Source organism: Mixophyes fleayi, chromosome 3 (assembly GCF_038048845.1).
Source record: "Mixophyes fleayi isolate aMixFle1 chromosome 3, aMixFle1.hap1, whole genome shotgun sequence".
Taxonomy (NCBI): domain Eukaryota; kingdom Metazoa; phylum Chordata; class Amphibia; order Anura; family Limnodynastidae; genus Mixophyes; species Mixophyes fleayi.
Window position 1 is genome coordinate 29,103,637 of NC_134404.1, and position 17,773 is coordinate 29,121,409.

At 38.9% G+C, this 17,773-nt stretch overlaps 1 protein-coding gene across 1 annotated transcript in view; it reads right to left on the reverse strand.

Annotated features, from left to right (window-relative positions):
- Window positions 1-17,773, reverse strand: part of LOC142143444 (cytochrome P450 2K1-like) — a 74,635-nt gene that overhangs the window by 28,780 nt on the left and 28,082 nt on the right. Inside the window, exon 5 of the mRNA XM_075201293.1 lies at window positions 1,498-1,658. Within this exon, the coding sequence (XP_075057394.1) occupies window positions 1,498-1,658 (161 nt within the window). The remainder of the gene's footprint in view (window positions 1-1,497; window positions 1,659-17,773) is intronic.

Genomic DNA, 17,773 nt, shown 5'->3' on the forward strand with positions numbered 1-17,773 from the left:
CCTAATTACTTGTTAGCTGGCATAAATTATATAAACTTTGAAAACAGATGATCGACCTCTCATGCCTCTATTCGTTACAATGAAACTTCTCTTTTTTACTTAGTTGTAACAATATTGTTGCACTATGCAAACAATTAACCTGTTGTGTTGCAGAGATCAAGTTTATATGTTTTCAGCTATAAAGCAGCAAAATATAAATCAAAATATTTGTAGATGATATACACTATATGGACAAAGGTATTTGGACGCTTGACTATTACACCAACAGGGACTGTAGGGACATTGTATTCAAATACATATACTTTGATATGGAGATGGTCCCCCTTTTGCAGCAATAACAGCTTCCACTATTCTTGGAAGGCTTTTCACAAGATGGTAGAGTGTCTCTGTGGGAATTTGTGCCCATTCATTCTGAAGACCATTTGTGAGGTCAGGCACTGATGTTGGACGAGAAGGCCTGGCTCGCAATCTCTGTTCCAGTTCATCCCAAAGGTGTTCGATCGGATTGAGGTCAGGGCTTTGTGCAGGCCAGTAAAATTCTTACACACTAAACTCAAACAATGTCTTTGTAGTCCTTACTTTGTGCACTGGGGCACAGTCATGTTGGCCTTCCCTAAAACTGTTGCCACAAAGTTGGAAGCATAGCATTGTCCAAAATGACTTGGTATGCTGAAGCATTAATATTGCCCTTCACTGGAGATCAGGAGCCTAATCCAAACCCTGAAAAATAGCCCCATACCATTATCCCTCCTCCACCAGACTTCACATTTGGCATAATGTAGTCAGGCAGATAACGTTCTTCCAGGATACGCCAAACCCAGACTTGCCCATCTGACTGTCAAACAGAGAAGCGTGATTCGTCACTCCGCAGAACACATTTCCACTGCTCAACAGTCCAGTGTCGGTGTGCTTTACACCACTACATCCAACGCTTGGCATTGGTCTTGGTGATGTGAGGCTTGCATGCAGCTGCTCGGCCATGGAAACCCAGTCCATTAAGCTCTCACCGCACAGCTTTGTGCTTACATTAATGCCAGTGGAAAATCGCAACTCTTCAGCTATGGAATCAGCAGAGGGTTGATGACTTTTACGCACCATGCGCCTTAGCAGTCGTTGAACCTGCTCTGTGATTAAATGCTTTCAATTTCTAAAAATATCACCTACAGTTGACCATGGAATGTCCAGCAAGGATGAAATTTCACAAACTGTTTTATTGCAAATGTGGCATCCTATCACAGTACCACGCTTGAAGTCACTGAGCTCTTCAGAACGACCCATTTTGTACCACAAATGTTTGTAAATGGAGACTGCATGACTAGGTGCTTGATTTTATACACCTCTGGCAGCAGGTCTGATTGAAACACCTCAACTCAATAATTAACAGGTGTGCCTAAATACTTTTGTCCACATAGTGTATTATCCATTTGGAGAAATATGATTTGAAGAAAAATACATTGGACATCTTTAAAATCCATCTTACAGAGTGAGAATACTTACCATGACCATAGGACTTTCCAGAATATTGGAATTTTCATTATTTACTCTCATGAGCCTCAGTATGGTTGGATCATCATATTTATATCTATGACCGAGTAGTATGGACACTATTATATTGGCTACAGCAGTGTTAATGATGGTCAAATTATCAAAGGGTTTTCCTGAATATAGAATAAAGATAGATTTTTATATTGAAAACGTGCAATATAAATAGTGAGAAAAAGTAAAAATGTACGAATTAGAAGATAATATGTCATTATATTACATGAGCGATGTGAATACTTTTATAAAAATAACTATCTTTTACAGCTGTTTATACATGTCTGACATCACTAGTAAAAAATAATAACACTAAAGGCTAAATTTACTAAAGGGCGATTTGTTGAAGCTGCTGGTTTTCGACGTGTTAAAATCGCAGGATTTACTATAGCCCAAACCGCCATTAAATTGACATTTTTCAAAGCCACCAATTTTTAAATCGCTATACTGATTTTAACCATGATTAATATACAAACCGCCGGATTTACTAAGCTGGGGTTTGCAAACAGCAGCAAAACCGCCATCCAAATGGCCAAATAAAAGAGGTGGTTATGAGTGACAAAATTTATCAAACTGCATGTTGTTTCAGCTATTTTGCCATTCGGAGCATAAGAGAAAGCACCATTGACATTTAAATTATTTGGGCAATTATTTATTGATTAATGGGCAAAATTAATATTAATATTAAAGGGAATTTATTTTTTATTTTTTAAGAGGACACAATTATAGCATTATATTATGGAGAAATGTGAATATATAATAATTTTAACTGATTGTTAAGGGTGGATATAATTATTTATGTTGCACAATTTGGCATTACATAGTGCCCAAATAATATAATAATTTTGTCCCTTTAATATAATGGGGGGAAAAAATCCCCCATAAGTTAATATTAAATTAATTTTGCCCATTAATCAATAAATAATGATTGCCCAAATAATTGAAATATCAATAATGCTCTTATGTTCTGAGGGGAAAAATAGCTCAAACAGCATGTTTGAGCTATCAAGTCATCCAGAACCAGGCATTAAAACTATCCTGTCCTGTCTTTTGGATGGCAGATTTGATGGCGGCTTTAACCAAACCGCAGGGGGGTTGGACAAAATCACCAGCGGTTTAGTTTTTCACTCCGCCACACATCGTCATCCATTTTAAATCGCAGATTCAAACTGCCCTATAGTAAATGTGGCGGTTTGGACAACTAAACCGCCAGCGATGTGTGGAGGTTTAAAATCGCCACCAAACTCAATTCTTAGTAAATCTAGCCCTCAGTTTCCATGACATTCATGCCAGAGGGTCACAAATATAAAATGCTTCACATTTGTTCATTTGACTTTTATTTCATTCAATACCACATCCATTAAATTAACCTCAGCCAGACATCACACTGGTCCCAATACACCCTGATCAACCCCTGCACCTAACCTGCTATACCTCATCATTTAGTTTATTTGAAAATCTCTTTATTGGTTTTAAAGAATAGAAAACAACAACAATTAGGACATTAAGCATATAAACAGTTCCATAAATTAAGGCATCACAGTACAAATGATATTATCAGCTTAAATTATCAGAATAACATTTGGTTAAATATATATAGTCCAATGGGGTAATAGGGGATAAGGGGATATAAACAGGGGATAGTAAATGAATTGTAGCTGTTTACATCAGGGTAGGGCCAGGTTATTCCAATGAGGTTGAGAGTGTAGTGGTGGAAACACCCACAACAGGGAAATAAAGTACGTCTGCTAAAGATCAGTGGGTATATTTACTAAACTGCGGGTCTGAAGAGTGGAGATGTTGCCTATATCAACCAATCAAATTCTAGCTGTCATTTTGTAGAATGTACTAAATAAATGATAACTAGAATCTGATTGGTTACTATAGGCAACAACTACACTGTTTTAAACCCACGGTTTGCCAAATATACCCCCAGAAATCACCAGTGGTCAGCAATCCGAAGGGCAGGACTCTTCTAGTCTCAGCTCAACTTTCTAAGAAGACACCATGTGGTAAATTCAAACATTTTGAAAATATTCTGTTGAAAAGGATTCAATGTATAATCCCCACTTTTTATTGAGCCGTATCCTGACTTTTTAATATCAGGGAGCATAGCTTTCCTGTCTAAATAATAACAATAATATCTAATATTATTGTCTGAAGTGCGCCTAATGTTGGAGGAACCGAGGATGTCCATTATCTTAGGATCAGCTGTTTGGCTGCAGTGACCATCATTGTCAGGGCAGGAAGCAACTCAGGGGAGGGTAAAGCATCCTTCCAGGCATCAAAATTAGCGGGGAGGATTGGTTCTCTAGATGCAGTCACGTGTATTCTGAAACTATGATTAATGAAATCTGTAACTTTATTCCAAAACTTTTTTATTTTCCTGCATTCCCAAAAATGATGTGACCAATCCGGTATTTGCGTTTAACATTTTGGGCATAGCCCCATTTCCCCTTCTAAAGTAAAGCGAGGTCTGACCTGAGGAATGTACGCCCTGTGAATCGTTTTTAAGTGGACCTCCTCAAGACAAGCTGAAGTCAGAGATTTCCAAGTGGAATCAAGTAATGCATTAAGGTGTCTGAGTCAGCCACGCTCAGGATATCATATTGCCAAGCCTCCAAAGCTTGTCTCCTGGTGGTTGTAGGTTTTACATGAAGGAGATCTGCATATAGGTATAGAATTCTATGAGGCAAAGACTTTAAAAAGGTGAGTAGGGCATCTAGACCATCAGGGGTCTCAGGTGTGGCTATCGGCAGCTGAACTGAGGTGATGTAATGTTGAAGTTGAAGGCACATGTAAAGTTGTGTGTTTGGGATACCAGTGTTTTCCCTCAATTGTTGGAAAGTATAGAGTTTGCCTCCCGGATCATATAGATCTTTGATTGCCATTATATCATTCTTCTGTCACACCAAGAAATTGGTATTTTCCAGACTAGGTGGAAATGCCAGATTACCCCAGACTGGAAGGAATCTAGTATATTTGAAATCTCTGTTGTATTGCTTATTAATGTGAGTCCAGGCCTTATATGAAGTTGTGGAGGTATCAGGGATTTTGGTGAGTGTAGTAAAGCCGCTGGGGAGTATGGGTGAAATAAAGCACTTCCCAGAGCTTGGTTTGTAAAATGTTCGCCGTAGTAGCGTCAGTCCACATAACGGAATCGAGCAGTCCGTGTAAAGAAAAGTATATCCGGTAACCCAATGCCCCCTTGGATCTTTCCAAGGATTAATTTATGTCTGGCTATACGAGGCTTCTTGGCCTGTCAGATGAATTTAGAGAATATTGTGGTACAAGCATGTAAATCGGATTTAAGCAAGCCTATCGGGAGCATTTGAAGTGGGTAGGACAGCTTTGGAAAAATTGCGCTTTTAATGGCATCATTGCAGCCAAGGAGGGACAATGGAAGATTATGCCAATTGAGCAGGAGCAAAGATATTTTTTTGATGATAGGTGGATAGTTAATGGAATAGAGATTTTGCAATTTAGCTGGGATGTAAATTCCTAAATATTTGATTTTAGTGGGAGATATTGTGAACTGGGAAATGAGTTCTGAGTAACGTATAACAACGGGGATTCCCGATAGCGCACATCAGTTCGGATTAGTCAAAATTGATTTTGTAACCTGCAAAAGGAACTATACCCATGAATAGTATGCATAATGGCGGAGATGGATCTACTGGGCTCAGAGACCATAAGCAACATGTTGTCTGTGAGGAGCACCAACTTAGTCTCACATCCCTGAAGTCGATTGCCGCGATATTCGTAATTAGCTCTGAACGCCACTGCCAGGGGTTCTAAGGCTAACGCAATCAGCAGTGGGGATAGCGGGCATCCCTGTCTGGTGCCTCTTTCTACTACAAATGGATGGAAATAAAACTGGTTTGTCAAAACTTGCGTGGTACAGGATTGATATAAAGTTTTCAGAGTATTAATATACAGTATCTATCAGGAAAGACAAATCTAAGGAGGGTCCCAAACAGATTATCTCATGTCACAAGATCAAATGTTTTTTCAGCATCTAGTGATAATTAAAAGGGTGGGATCATCTGTTTCAGACACCTCCAAAGCACCTTTCTGACGTTCGTCACTGAATGTCATCCCCATATAAATCTTGTCTGATCTCTATGTATTAGCCTTGGCAGCAATGCCATCAGCCGTTCTGCCATTATCTTTGTAAAAAGTTTGTAATCCAGGTGAAATAGAGAAATAAGCCTATAAGATCCCTGGAGCATTGGGTTACTTCCCGGCTTGGGGAGAACTTTAATTATGGCATTATTGAAATGTGCAGGGATCTTATTATCCAACAGGATCACATTAAATAAGTCCTTTAGTGGAGCAACGATTCTATGTTAGCATGGATTTCTATAAAATCCTCCAAGCCCATATCGGTCCGGGGAATTAAAAGATTTAAAATTCTTAACTGCTGAAAGGACTTAATCAGTAGAAATGGGAGCGACTAAAGAGTCAGCTTACATTTCCGTCAGTTTGGGTAGAGAAATCGATTTCCAAAAGGAGTCATGTAAATCTGTATCAATTGGATTTTGAGTATAAAGAAAAGTGTAAACGGCCCTCAGAATCTCTATGATCTCTGCCCCCTTATGTTTAAGTGTGCCATCGTGCGCTGGCAGAGATGGGATAGTGGTGTGTATTTTAGTCCCATTCAATATGTTGGAGAGTAGCCTATCTGATTTATTGCCAAATAATAGATAAAAGACAATATCTCCTCCAAAAACTGCTTTTGGCAGTTTGCCAATATGTCAATATATCATTAGTGTGCTGCTGATTGTTATATACATAATTATCCCATGACATTTGTAGCATTTTCTGAAAATGTCATTGTTTATGATTACCTGATGGGTCCTGGCTCTCTATCTTAACCCAAATCAATGCATAGTCTGATAATCCTATTGGTTCAATACCAGATGCTAAAGTTCTAGTAGCGAGTTGTTCGGAAATCAGGAAATAGTCAATGCAGGACAAGTATTATGTGATGCCGACAGACAAGTATATTCTAGATCAGTTGGATGTTTGATTCTCCATATATCCAACAATCCCACCTGATTTTTAATATATTATATACTAATTTGGTTGTGGGACTTTAGACGTGAGGATGGGCCTGTTCTACCTAAGTGGCTAGATGCAACCATATTAAAATCTCCTCCAAGTATGAGTTGGTAATCCAAATAGGTATAAAGTTTGTTGATTAGGTGTAAAAAAAATTTTTTAGAGTTAACATTTGGGGTATGTAAATTGCACATAATGTATTTAGTATAAGCTATAGTTATAATATAGCGTACTTCATTGTCAGCTATCTTATGGTGAGGGTCAACATGTAGACCCTTCCGTATTAGAAATACCACACCTCTGGATTTGCTGGTATAAGATGCATATGCAATAACCTTTTGTTTTAGTATTGATAGTTTGTCATGTACCATATCAGTTTAATGCGTTTCCTGGAGTAGAGTAACATCTGCTTTGGGTTTTTTTTAGTAATGATTTTCTTCCATTTAATAGGCGAGTTAACCTCTAATGTTCCAAGAACAAAATTTTAAAGCATTCATCTATTAAATTATAAAGTAAATGTTATTCATAACTAATGACAAAATCTTTGTATAGAATAGCATATATTAATATTCAAATGTACGTATTATGTCTTCTTTTTCCCCCATCCGCTCTATCTTTTAAGGACAATAAGGTGACATCTGGTTTCAATGATTTTAAGGAATAGTGAGACCTACCACCAAAGAAAATGACAAACATTAGGGAAATATAAGACATACAGGATAGGGGTAGATTATTATAGAGATTAGGTTCTCGAGTTTATTTGGGTGGATCAAAACTTTGTGTATATTGGTGTAAAACATTGAAAAAGGGAGGAGAGATAATCCGCTCTCTCAGTCTAAGGAGAATTTTAAGTGAATATTCAATAACCAAAAAAAGCAAAATCGTGGAAAAAGTTAAGGGATAAGTACCTGATGACTAAAACAAATAAAATGTGATGGGTAAAAATATTATAGAACTATTGGCAACATGAATTAAGAAACACTAAGTATGTTAGAAAACTTTAAATACTAATATATGGAACAAAGTAATGTAACATCATAAAGTAACAGCTGTGTTAGTAGCCATAGAAGCCTTGTATGTCAAGGTGGCCTCTAGCCTGATAGGAGTACCATGAATATATAAATATAACAAGCAAATATGTTTCAAATAAAATCAGAATTCATCTAAGATTCTCAAGCGAGTTGGGTATAAAATGGCAAATTTCTTCCTTCCATCAAAGCAGCACAGATTGGTGAGAATTATTTACTTGCTCTAGTGACTTTGAATAGTTTTGAAAAAGTAAAAGGTAGAGCCTAGGGGCCTGATTCATTAAGGATCTTAGATTAAGAAGTTTCTTATTTAAGTCTCCTGGACAAAACCATGTTACAATGCAAGGGTGCAAATTAGTATTCTGTTTTGCACATAAGTTAAATACTGTCTGTTTTTTCCTGTAGCACACAAATACTTGATAGCTTATTTGTACACTGAAATGTAAAGTTGATATTTGTGTGCTACATGAAAAAACAGTCAGTATTTAACTTATGTGCAAAACAGAAAACTCATTTGCACCCCTTGAATTGTAACATGGTTTTGTCCAGGAGACTTAAATAAGAAACCTCTTAATTTAAGATCCTTAATGAATCAGGCCTTAGGTTTTTAGATGCAGTCCTGAGGGCTGTTTTAAGCATATAATTGTGGCACTTAAAAGATGATTGTCGGGAACGATCTTTCAAACTTTCCCTCGGTGGACACAATCTGTGCGCATATTCAATATCAATTGTGGGTATCTCTTTGGGAACTCCTAGAATTTAGGGTATATCTTTACAAAGAAAGGATAACAAGGCTGACCCTTTAACAGTTTCCAGTAGGCCTACTAGGTGGAGGTTATTCCTCCAGGAACTGTTTTCCAAGTCATCTAGCCTGTTTAATATTTGTTTCTGGGTTTTAACTATAGAGGCAGTGAGTCTTTTGACATTCAATTTCATGCATAATTTCTTCACTATTAGTAGTAGTTATTAGTAGTTTGTGATATCTGGGGCCTGATTCATTAATGATCTTAACTTAAGAAACTTCTTATTTATGTCTCCTGGACAAAACCATGTTACAATGCAAGGGGTGCAAATTAGTATTCTGTTTTTCACATAAGTTATAAGTTCACATACTGACTGTTTTTTCATGTAGCACACAATTACTTGATAGCTTATTTGTACACTGAAATTTAAAGTTGATATTTGTGTGCTACATGAAAAAACAGTCAGTATTTAACTTATGTGCAAAACAGAATACTAATTGGCACCCCTTGCATTGTAACATGGTTTTGTCGAGGAGACTTAAATAAGAAGTTTCTTAAGTTAAGATCATACTTGCCAACTCTCCCGGAACGTCCGGGAGACTCCCGCATTTTGCGTGAGTCTCCCGGACTCCCGAGAAAGTGTGGCAATCCCCCTGATCTGCCCAGAAGTGGGCAGAATACGGTTCAAACGCCGCAATTCACCGGGAATTGCAGCGTTTGGCCCCGCCCCCACTGTAAAATGACGCAATTTGCGTCATTACGTAACGGAGGCGGGGCTAAAGTGTTTTTCGGGGGCCCGCCCCCTACACGCCTACCTCCTACTAGCAGCTCCCGGAAAAAAAAAATGAAATGTTGGCAAGTATGGTTAAGATCCTTAATGAATCAGGCCCCTAGTCTTTAAGTTCCTGTATTGCCGCAGTGAATTTGTTCACTTGTTGTGGCATCCATGGTTTCATGGTTTCTTTGATTGCTTGTACAACAGCTTGATAGAGAGGGAAGGAGGATGTGTCCACCAACAGCCCAGAGGAGGATTGGGGAGGGGTGTGAGAGTTAGCATCTGTAGACATTGAAGCATCACTCAGGTCTTTATCATATACACCCTGCTGGACAGGACAGTAGCTCGTCTACGTTTTTATCTATCTTTCATTATGTAGTGGTTTGTCAGATCTAGAAGCAATAACAAATTTATCCATTATAGGCGAAAGAAAAGATAAGCAAGTGTTTCACAAAAAAAAACAAAAATCAGATAAATCCCATCTAGCTCGGGACAGTGAGAGTGTTACTCAGCAAAAATTACATTATGGAGATTGTCACGTCAAGGTGAACAAATTTTTCATTTGCAATATAACAAATAATATCCACCAGGTGGCGGTCTTGATATATATAGATAACAAATGGGAGATGAAGGAGATTGTTGACCAGTAAAAATATAATATCCCATATAAATTCTTTAAGCAGTTTCAAAAGTTTTTTTTATAGTACTGGTAATTAAATAGAACAGCAGTGTAAATATAATTACGATGTAAAGGGCAGAATAGATGTAGATACTTGAAACGATATAGCGCAGTGTAATGTAAAGAGTCACAGTTAGTGAAATGGCTGCAGATGACATACATACAGTCACAGCCAAAAGTTTTAAGAATGACACAAGTATTGGTTTTCACAAAGTTTGCTGCTTCAGTGTTTTTAGACCTTTTTGTCAGAAGTTAAATTACAAGCATTTCATAACTGTCAAAGGCTTTTATTGACAATTACATTAAGTTTATGCAAAGAGTCAATATTTGCAGTGTTGACCCTTCATTTTGAAGACCTCTGCATTTCGCCCTGGCATGCTGTCAATCAACTTATGTGCCACATACAGACTGATGACCCATTCTTGCCTAATCAATGCTTGGAGTTTGTCAGAATTTGTGGGTTTTTGTTTGTCCACCCACTTCTTGAGGATTGACCACAAGTTCTCAATGGGATTAAGGTCCGGGGAGTTTCCTGGCCATGGACCCAATATTTCGATGTTTTGATCCCCGAGCCACTTAACTTTTACTTTTGCCTTATGGCAAGCTGCTCCATCATGCTGGAAAAGGCATTGTTCATCACCAAACTGTTCTTGGATGGTTGGGAGAAGTTGCTCTTGGAGGATATTTTGGTACCATTCTTTACTCTTGGCTGTCTTATTGGGCATAATTGTGAGTGAGCCCACTCGCTTGGCTAAGAAGCAACCCCAGACATGAATGGTCTCAAGATGCTTTACTGTTGGCATGACACAGGACTGATGGTAGCGATCACCTTTCCTTCTCCAGACAAGCGTTTTTTCCAGATGCCCCAAACAATCTGAAAGGGGATTCAGAGAAAATTACTTTACCCTAGTCCTCAGCAGTCAAATCGCTGTACCTTTTGCAGATTATCAGTCTGTTCCTGATGTTTTTCCCTGAAGAGAGGTGGCTTCTTTGCTGGCCTTCTTGACACCAGGCCATCCTCCAAAAGTCTTCGCCTCACTGTGCATGCAGATGCACGCACACCTGCTGCTGCCATTCCTGAGCAAGCTCTTCACTGGTGGTGCCCCAATTCCACAGATGAAATCAACTTTAGGAGACGGTCCTAGTGCTTGCTGGATGTTATTGGGCGCCCTGAAGCCTTCTTCACAACTATTGAACCTCTCTGCATGAAGTTCTTGATGATCTGATAAATTGTTAAATTAGGTGCAGTCTTACTAGCAGCAATATCCTTGCCTGTGAAGCCCCTTTTGTGCAAAGCAATGTTGACTGCATATGTGTTTCCTTGCAGGTAACCATGGTTAACAGAGAAAGAATAATGATTTCATGCACCACCCTCCTTTTAAAGCTTCCAGTCTGTTATTCTATCTCAATCAGCATGACAGAGTGATCTCCAGCCTTGTCCTCGTCAACACTCTCACCTGTGTTAATAAGTGAATCACTGACCTGGGGGTAAATGTATCAAGCTGAGAGTTTTTTGGCGAGTTTGAAAAACCAATCAGATTCTAGCTATCATTTATTTAGTACATTCTACAAAATGACAGCTAGAAACTGATTGGTTGCTATAGGCAACATCTCCACTTTTCAAACCCGCCGGAAAACTCTTAGCTTGATACATTTACCCATTGATGTCAGATGGTCCTTTTGTGGCAGGGATGAAATGCAGTGGGAGTGTTGTTTTTGGGATAAAGTTCATTGTCATGGCAAAGAGTGACCTTGAAATTAATTGCAATTCATCCGATCACTCTTCATGATATTCTGGAGTATATGCAAATTGACATCATAAAAACTGAGGCAGCAGACTTTGTGAAAAATAATATTTGTTTCACTCAAAACTTTTGGCCATGACTGTACACAGTTTTGCACTCACCTAAATGACAGTTTAAGTAGATGGGAATAGATGATTTGCTGTAGTTTCCGATTGTCTCCCAGATTGTTGTGGTTTTATGTTAATGGGAGTTATTAGCTATATTTTCAGTGTGGACACATATGGAGATGCGAATGCAGGTAATATCTGTATGGCATATAGTTTGATTAGCAATAGTTAAATATGTTGTGAGAGGAATAGATCAAAAGTAGAAGTCTTTGGTGAGTGGTAAAGTGTTTAGGTGTTCAACAGTGTCACTATATAAATAAACTATAATATATAAATAACCCAGGAAACTCATACTTTTGAAACATAAATGAGTTTTTATTATCAACAAATTTACAAAATACCACATGCCTAATGAAAGCAACAAATACATAGCCCCCATTCAGGGCACTAATTCAGTTCTTGACCCCTCTCTAAGCAGTGGACAGTTCAGCCTCTAAAAGAAAATTTCAGCCAGGCACTGTGGTCACATGTTCCCCCTTCAGGGACAGAAGACCCTTCTTTCTTCAGCTGGTCATTTGTCATTGATCTCCTGCCAGATACACACAAGCCTCACACCAAGCCTTCTACTGGCATCTTCACTCATCCATCTCCTCAGCCCTTCACTGAGGTATCAGACACAACCAAACCATACGTTTTATTGTCCTCCAAAATCAGGACTGTGCAACCAAAACTGGAATACTTGTCCCACAGCTGCTCTATCCAACCTGTTTTTGCAACTTCCACTACCTCTTGCTGCTGGTGTGTTAAGCGCAGTTGCAGCTTGTCTGAATGCTGGTGTCACTCACTGGACCGTGAGTGCCTCTGTTCTGGTGCGTGGTTCCCTGTCATTCCTGCCAGCACCTGTGCTGAACTGCGGCCGCCCGCCATCCTGTCGCATTGCGCATGTGCAGGATCCCTGAACTACTAACACCTTGTTTTTAAACCTAATTGGTGGATCAATCACCTCACCCTACTTAAGGCACCTGTGGCCTTAGGTTTATTGCCTGATCTTGATTCTCACTCCCTGTGAGTCTCTGAAGGTGTTCCTGTGTTTAGCTCGTGTCTTCAGTTCCAGCTGATTCCCTGCTCTACTCCTCAAACGGTTCCCATACCGCTACAGACTGAATACTCTCCAGCTCGTGTCTTCAGTTCTCCAGCTGATTACCTGCTCTGCTTTCTCGAGTTACACATTGTTGCTACAGACTATTCGTTGTGCCTGCATATCTGTGTTGGACAAGCCTTCTCACCACAGCGGTGGTACAACTTGCTACACGCAGACCACCGACTACCCCGCTACCTACCAGCACCAGTACAAGTCTCCTCATCACTACAGTGGTACAACTTGCTCTCCAAGTCACTGACTCATCTCATCTATAGCTCCAAGTCGCTGGCTCATCACATCTATAGCTGCAAGTCACTGACTCATCACATCTATAGCTGCAAGTCACTGACTCATCACATCTATAGCTGCAAGTCACTGACTCATCACATCTATAGCTGCAAGTCACTGACTCATCACATCTATAGCTGCAAGTCACTGACTCATCACATCTATAGCTGCAAGTCACTGACTCATCACATCTATAGCTGCAAGTCACTGACTCATCACATCTATAGCTGCAAGTCACTGACTCATCACATCTATAGCTGCAAGTCACTGACTCATCACATCTATAGCTGCAAGTCACTGACTCATCACATCTATAGCTGCAAGTCGCTGACTTCCTCACTCATCTCCTATCTAGATGCTGTTCCTTACACTCCAACCATTCACCTCACTGCTCAGAGGTTGGTGGTGTACCTCCGCCCCTCTGGCAGCATTAACATCTGGTGGAACCTGGGTAGAAACTCCTAGTGCCCGTGACAGCTGGAATGTTCAGGCTTTTCTTGGAAGACAGATAAGAGCAATTCACTAATAACTTGACTTTCCAGGTAGTGAACACGCTAGGACTCTATCCCATCATCTGGCCAGAAGATTAAATTTAAATGACATAGGTTTAATAAATAAACCCATGCCCAACAAGCCCTGATAATAAATGACATTCACATTTATTGAATGATTTAGATTCCTGAAGAAAACTTTATTTGAGTGGGGTTCGTATGTTCTCCACATGTTTGCATGGGTTTCCTCCCACACTCCAAAAACATACTAGTAGATTAACTGTCTGCTGACAAAATTAACCCTAGACTGTGTGCGTGTGTAGGGGAAATTTAGACTGAGAGCTCCAATGGGGCTGGGACTGATGTGAATGGAAAAAAACGCGTACAACGCTGGAAAATTGGTGGTGCTGTAAAAATTATGATTTTCCATCATCCAGAATGGACTTTAAATCAATTGCATTCACATTTGACAAATAGTAATTTTTCCACCCAACATCAAATTAATAGCACACACATTTAATAATGAACCCACATTGCATTAATAGCCCCCTAATTACATTAACACACCCCACTAACCCTTGAAAGCCATTAGCCTACCTACACAAGTATTTCTAAGGCAGTTATCACCATCAAGTTTATGTTGACTGTTATATCTTTTCTCCTACCACAATAAGATACACTCAGAGCTTATCATGATGTTGTTCCAAATTTACACTATAGTTTCAGTTGCACATTTATTAAGACACAACACCACCATATATCTGAAACTATATTTTTGCAGCTAGTGGTTTACTTCTGTGGTTCAGCTTCAAAGAGAAAAAAATTAAGCCTTCATTAACTTTGCAAGTGCAGTAATACAAATTGGAATTTTGAGTTGCTCATATGTTGCACTTGTTTCCCCCTGAGACTTGGGGGTTTTGATAAAGCAAGCAGGGCCATTACTAGGGCAGTGCGAGAAGAGTAACTACCTAGAGCAAAAAAATTGAATGGGGGCTGTAGGGACATGAATATTTGAGATGAATCATTTACAGTTAAGGGCTGGCAGGCATCTATTTTACTTCTTGCCCCAGCACTATATTTTGTAGTTACAGCTCTGAGAGCAAGTACAACTGAAGTGCAATATTCTGAGTAGGCAGTATCTCCACTTGTTAACATGTGCATCTTTTACGGGTACTCAACTACTTGTGTATAGGTACATGCTGCTACCAATGATCTCCAGCCTGGATCTTTGCAGTGCCTCACTCACTTAACGTGGACAGATTCATAGCGCTCAAAGCCTGAGCAAGTTGCTACTGAAGGAGCACTCAGCAACACAGAGAAGACATATATGATATCTGATATAAATTAGATGTATTAAAAGGGGCTCTTTTATAAATACTATTGGTATCTAGTGTGGAGGGTTTCCCCCATACAACACCGTTTGCGTTTCAGACCACTTCTTGGGATACAGGGTCATGATCATGCAACACTGACTATAAAATGGATGTACCAGAACTTGAGCAGTTCTGAAGAGGGCAAAATGTAAAATTAAGGAACTAGAAATTGTAATATATATATATATATATATATATATATATATATATATATATATATACACACACACACACACACTATTAGCATTGTGTTGGGATGTGTGTGTGTGTGTGTGTGTGTGTGTGTGTTTGTGTTGTGTATATGCATATGTTCGCATAATTATATATATATATATATATATATATGTATATGCAAACATATACACACACACACCAACACAATGCTAATAGTGTATTCAAGCTATGTTACTGTTAAAGTACTGTACTGTAGTACTATTACTGCATTTACGCCATAATTGCGCATGCTATCTTCTTCTTCTGTTTCTGGATACGCTCGTTACATTACCATATGCATTTACTTTCCCTCTTATGACATACCAACTTCAGACCTTTAAACCTAATTTACTGTATCACACAAATTTATATATAATACCTCCTGTATCAAGACATTATAAATTCATAACCACAACATAGATATATAAGTATTGTGACTAGATAACAAATAACTTTTGGTATAAATTTATTTAAAGGAAATAGCGCAGGGTGCTTATTTATATAATTGCATATGCATTTATTTTTTATATTGTATATATTTTGAGATAGGAAATCGTTATTTCTGAGACCAGGGTAGAATTTTGTTTTTTCTGTTTAACCTTGCTATATGATATGCATTATTTCTAATGTATATATCTAAAACAATGAGCCTTTGTTTACAAAGTCTTTTGTGTATTGGGATGTGTGATGAAGTATCATGCCTGTTCTGGCCAAAGGCCCAGCAGGGGGTCGGTACTGTGTGGCCTTTTTGTCCAGAAGAATTTCATAGATAAGCGTACATTTTGTAGCTTTGCAATGCATGTAAATCCATGTTTGTGTAAATAGGGAACATCCTGATGCTAAAAAATAGCCTGTGTCTGATCTGTATATAAAAAGCACTAGCTTGTATTTGAAACTTGTTCTTCTGATTTTCATCTGACCTGATCACACTAGTACATTCAACCAGTGTGAGAGCAAATAAACATCTTGCTTCAAGACCTGCTTGAAAACATCTTCAATATTGCTGTATTCCTGTGACCTACAGATTAGACCCAAACTCTAATTCGTTCGCCGGCTGTTTCTGAGGTTTCGACCCAAACTTTCCGGTACCACCGCTCTGCCTGCTACCCATGCAGCTCTGGTCAGTGCGATAGGCCAGGGGGGATCCATCCACAGCTTCCCTGATCTATATTAAGAGGTCAGGAGTACCAGCCCAGGTACACCAGCAACGAGATACGCTAGCAGCATCAGTTACCGTGAAAAAACCCTGTTCTGGATGCCGGTATAGTCCAGTGGTGGCAACTCGTGTAAGCCCCTCCTACTGGGGTAAGAGGGCGCATTTGGGATAATGAAATGGAATGGTGGCAAAGTAAGCCCAGTCAGTTCCCAGCAACAACAGACAGGATGGCCTAGGCGGTCCATCCTGTCACATGTATTAAATAGAATCTTTACTTGTACAATAATTGAATAATATAATTTCGATAACATAATCTTATACATGGTACATATAATAGATGGCATTCTGTATGTAGGTACAATATCTTATTAATTTCTTGCTAATTATGCATGTGTGCGTATGTGCATGTGACTGTTTATGCATCTCAGACCATAATAAAAGTTCTTGTTACAATGCAAAGTCACCTTTCAAAATGGCTTGCATACAATGCTTTGTTGCAAGCACATGTTGGCTCAAAGGCCTCACTTACTAACAATGTAAAGTCAGCAACAGACCCTTAACTCATTACAACCAGTATTATTAAGTCCACCACAAATAGCTCTCTATTCAGCAGTTATCACATATGTCCACTAATATTTCTTTAGTCTAACGGGAGGTATATCTACAAACTTCCCAGCAACATTCAAAGAAGTATTTCCATCTTATTACACATCTGTTTAACTAGTAGCCATTACAAACATAGGGATGGGGGAGGGGGGGGGAATGAGAGCACACACAACTTCGATCCAAACTACCAAATACAGTCAGTATTAAAATCAACAACCAGAACTTCAGTATATATTTACAGTGTTACACAATACAGTGTGAATCTTTATCTAGTAGATATTCACAGAGAAGCCACACTATAGCTACATCAAATACAATACTATTCAAGTACGAGGTCTTTTGTATTGGCACAATCAAACTCCTAAGGTATTACTAATTTCACACCGTTACACTGCATTACTTCTTATGCACACTAACATTTACTACAATAACAACATCTAATTCTATGACTATCTCGTGCAACTTCACTTTCTATGCTTACAGTGTGACCCTAAACAAAACACTTCTTAAAAGCTACACCACATGGTCTGTGACTCTATAACAAAGCTTACAACACAGCTTATTGTAGCTCCTATAGTCTATAGCTTAACCATTTAAAGCAATAACATTACACAGTGTACATTTTACTCATATTTAAGTGCATTTCCTCATGTTCAAAACATTACCGGCACCCCGAAGGGCACATGTAGCAAAATCCTTGTGTCTCTCGGTTTCCAAATTGGGAGAGAAGACCTGTATGTCTTTCAACTTCCAAGTCCAGTTTTTAGGAGACTTTATTCTTCACAAAGGTTAATTACAAAACTTCTGTGGGATGGACTGATGTACTTG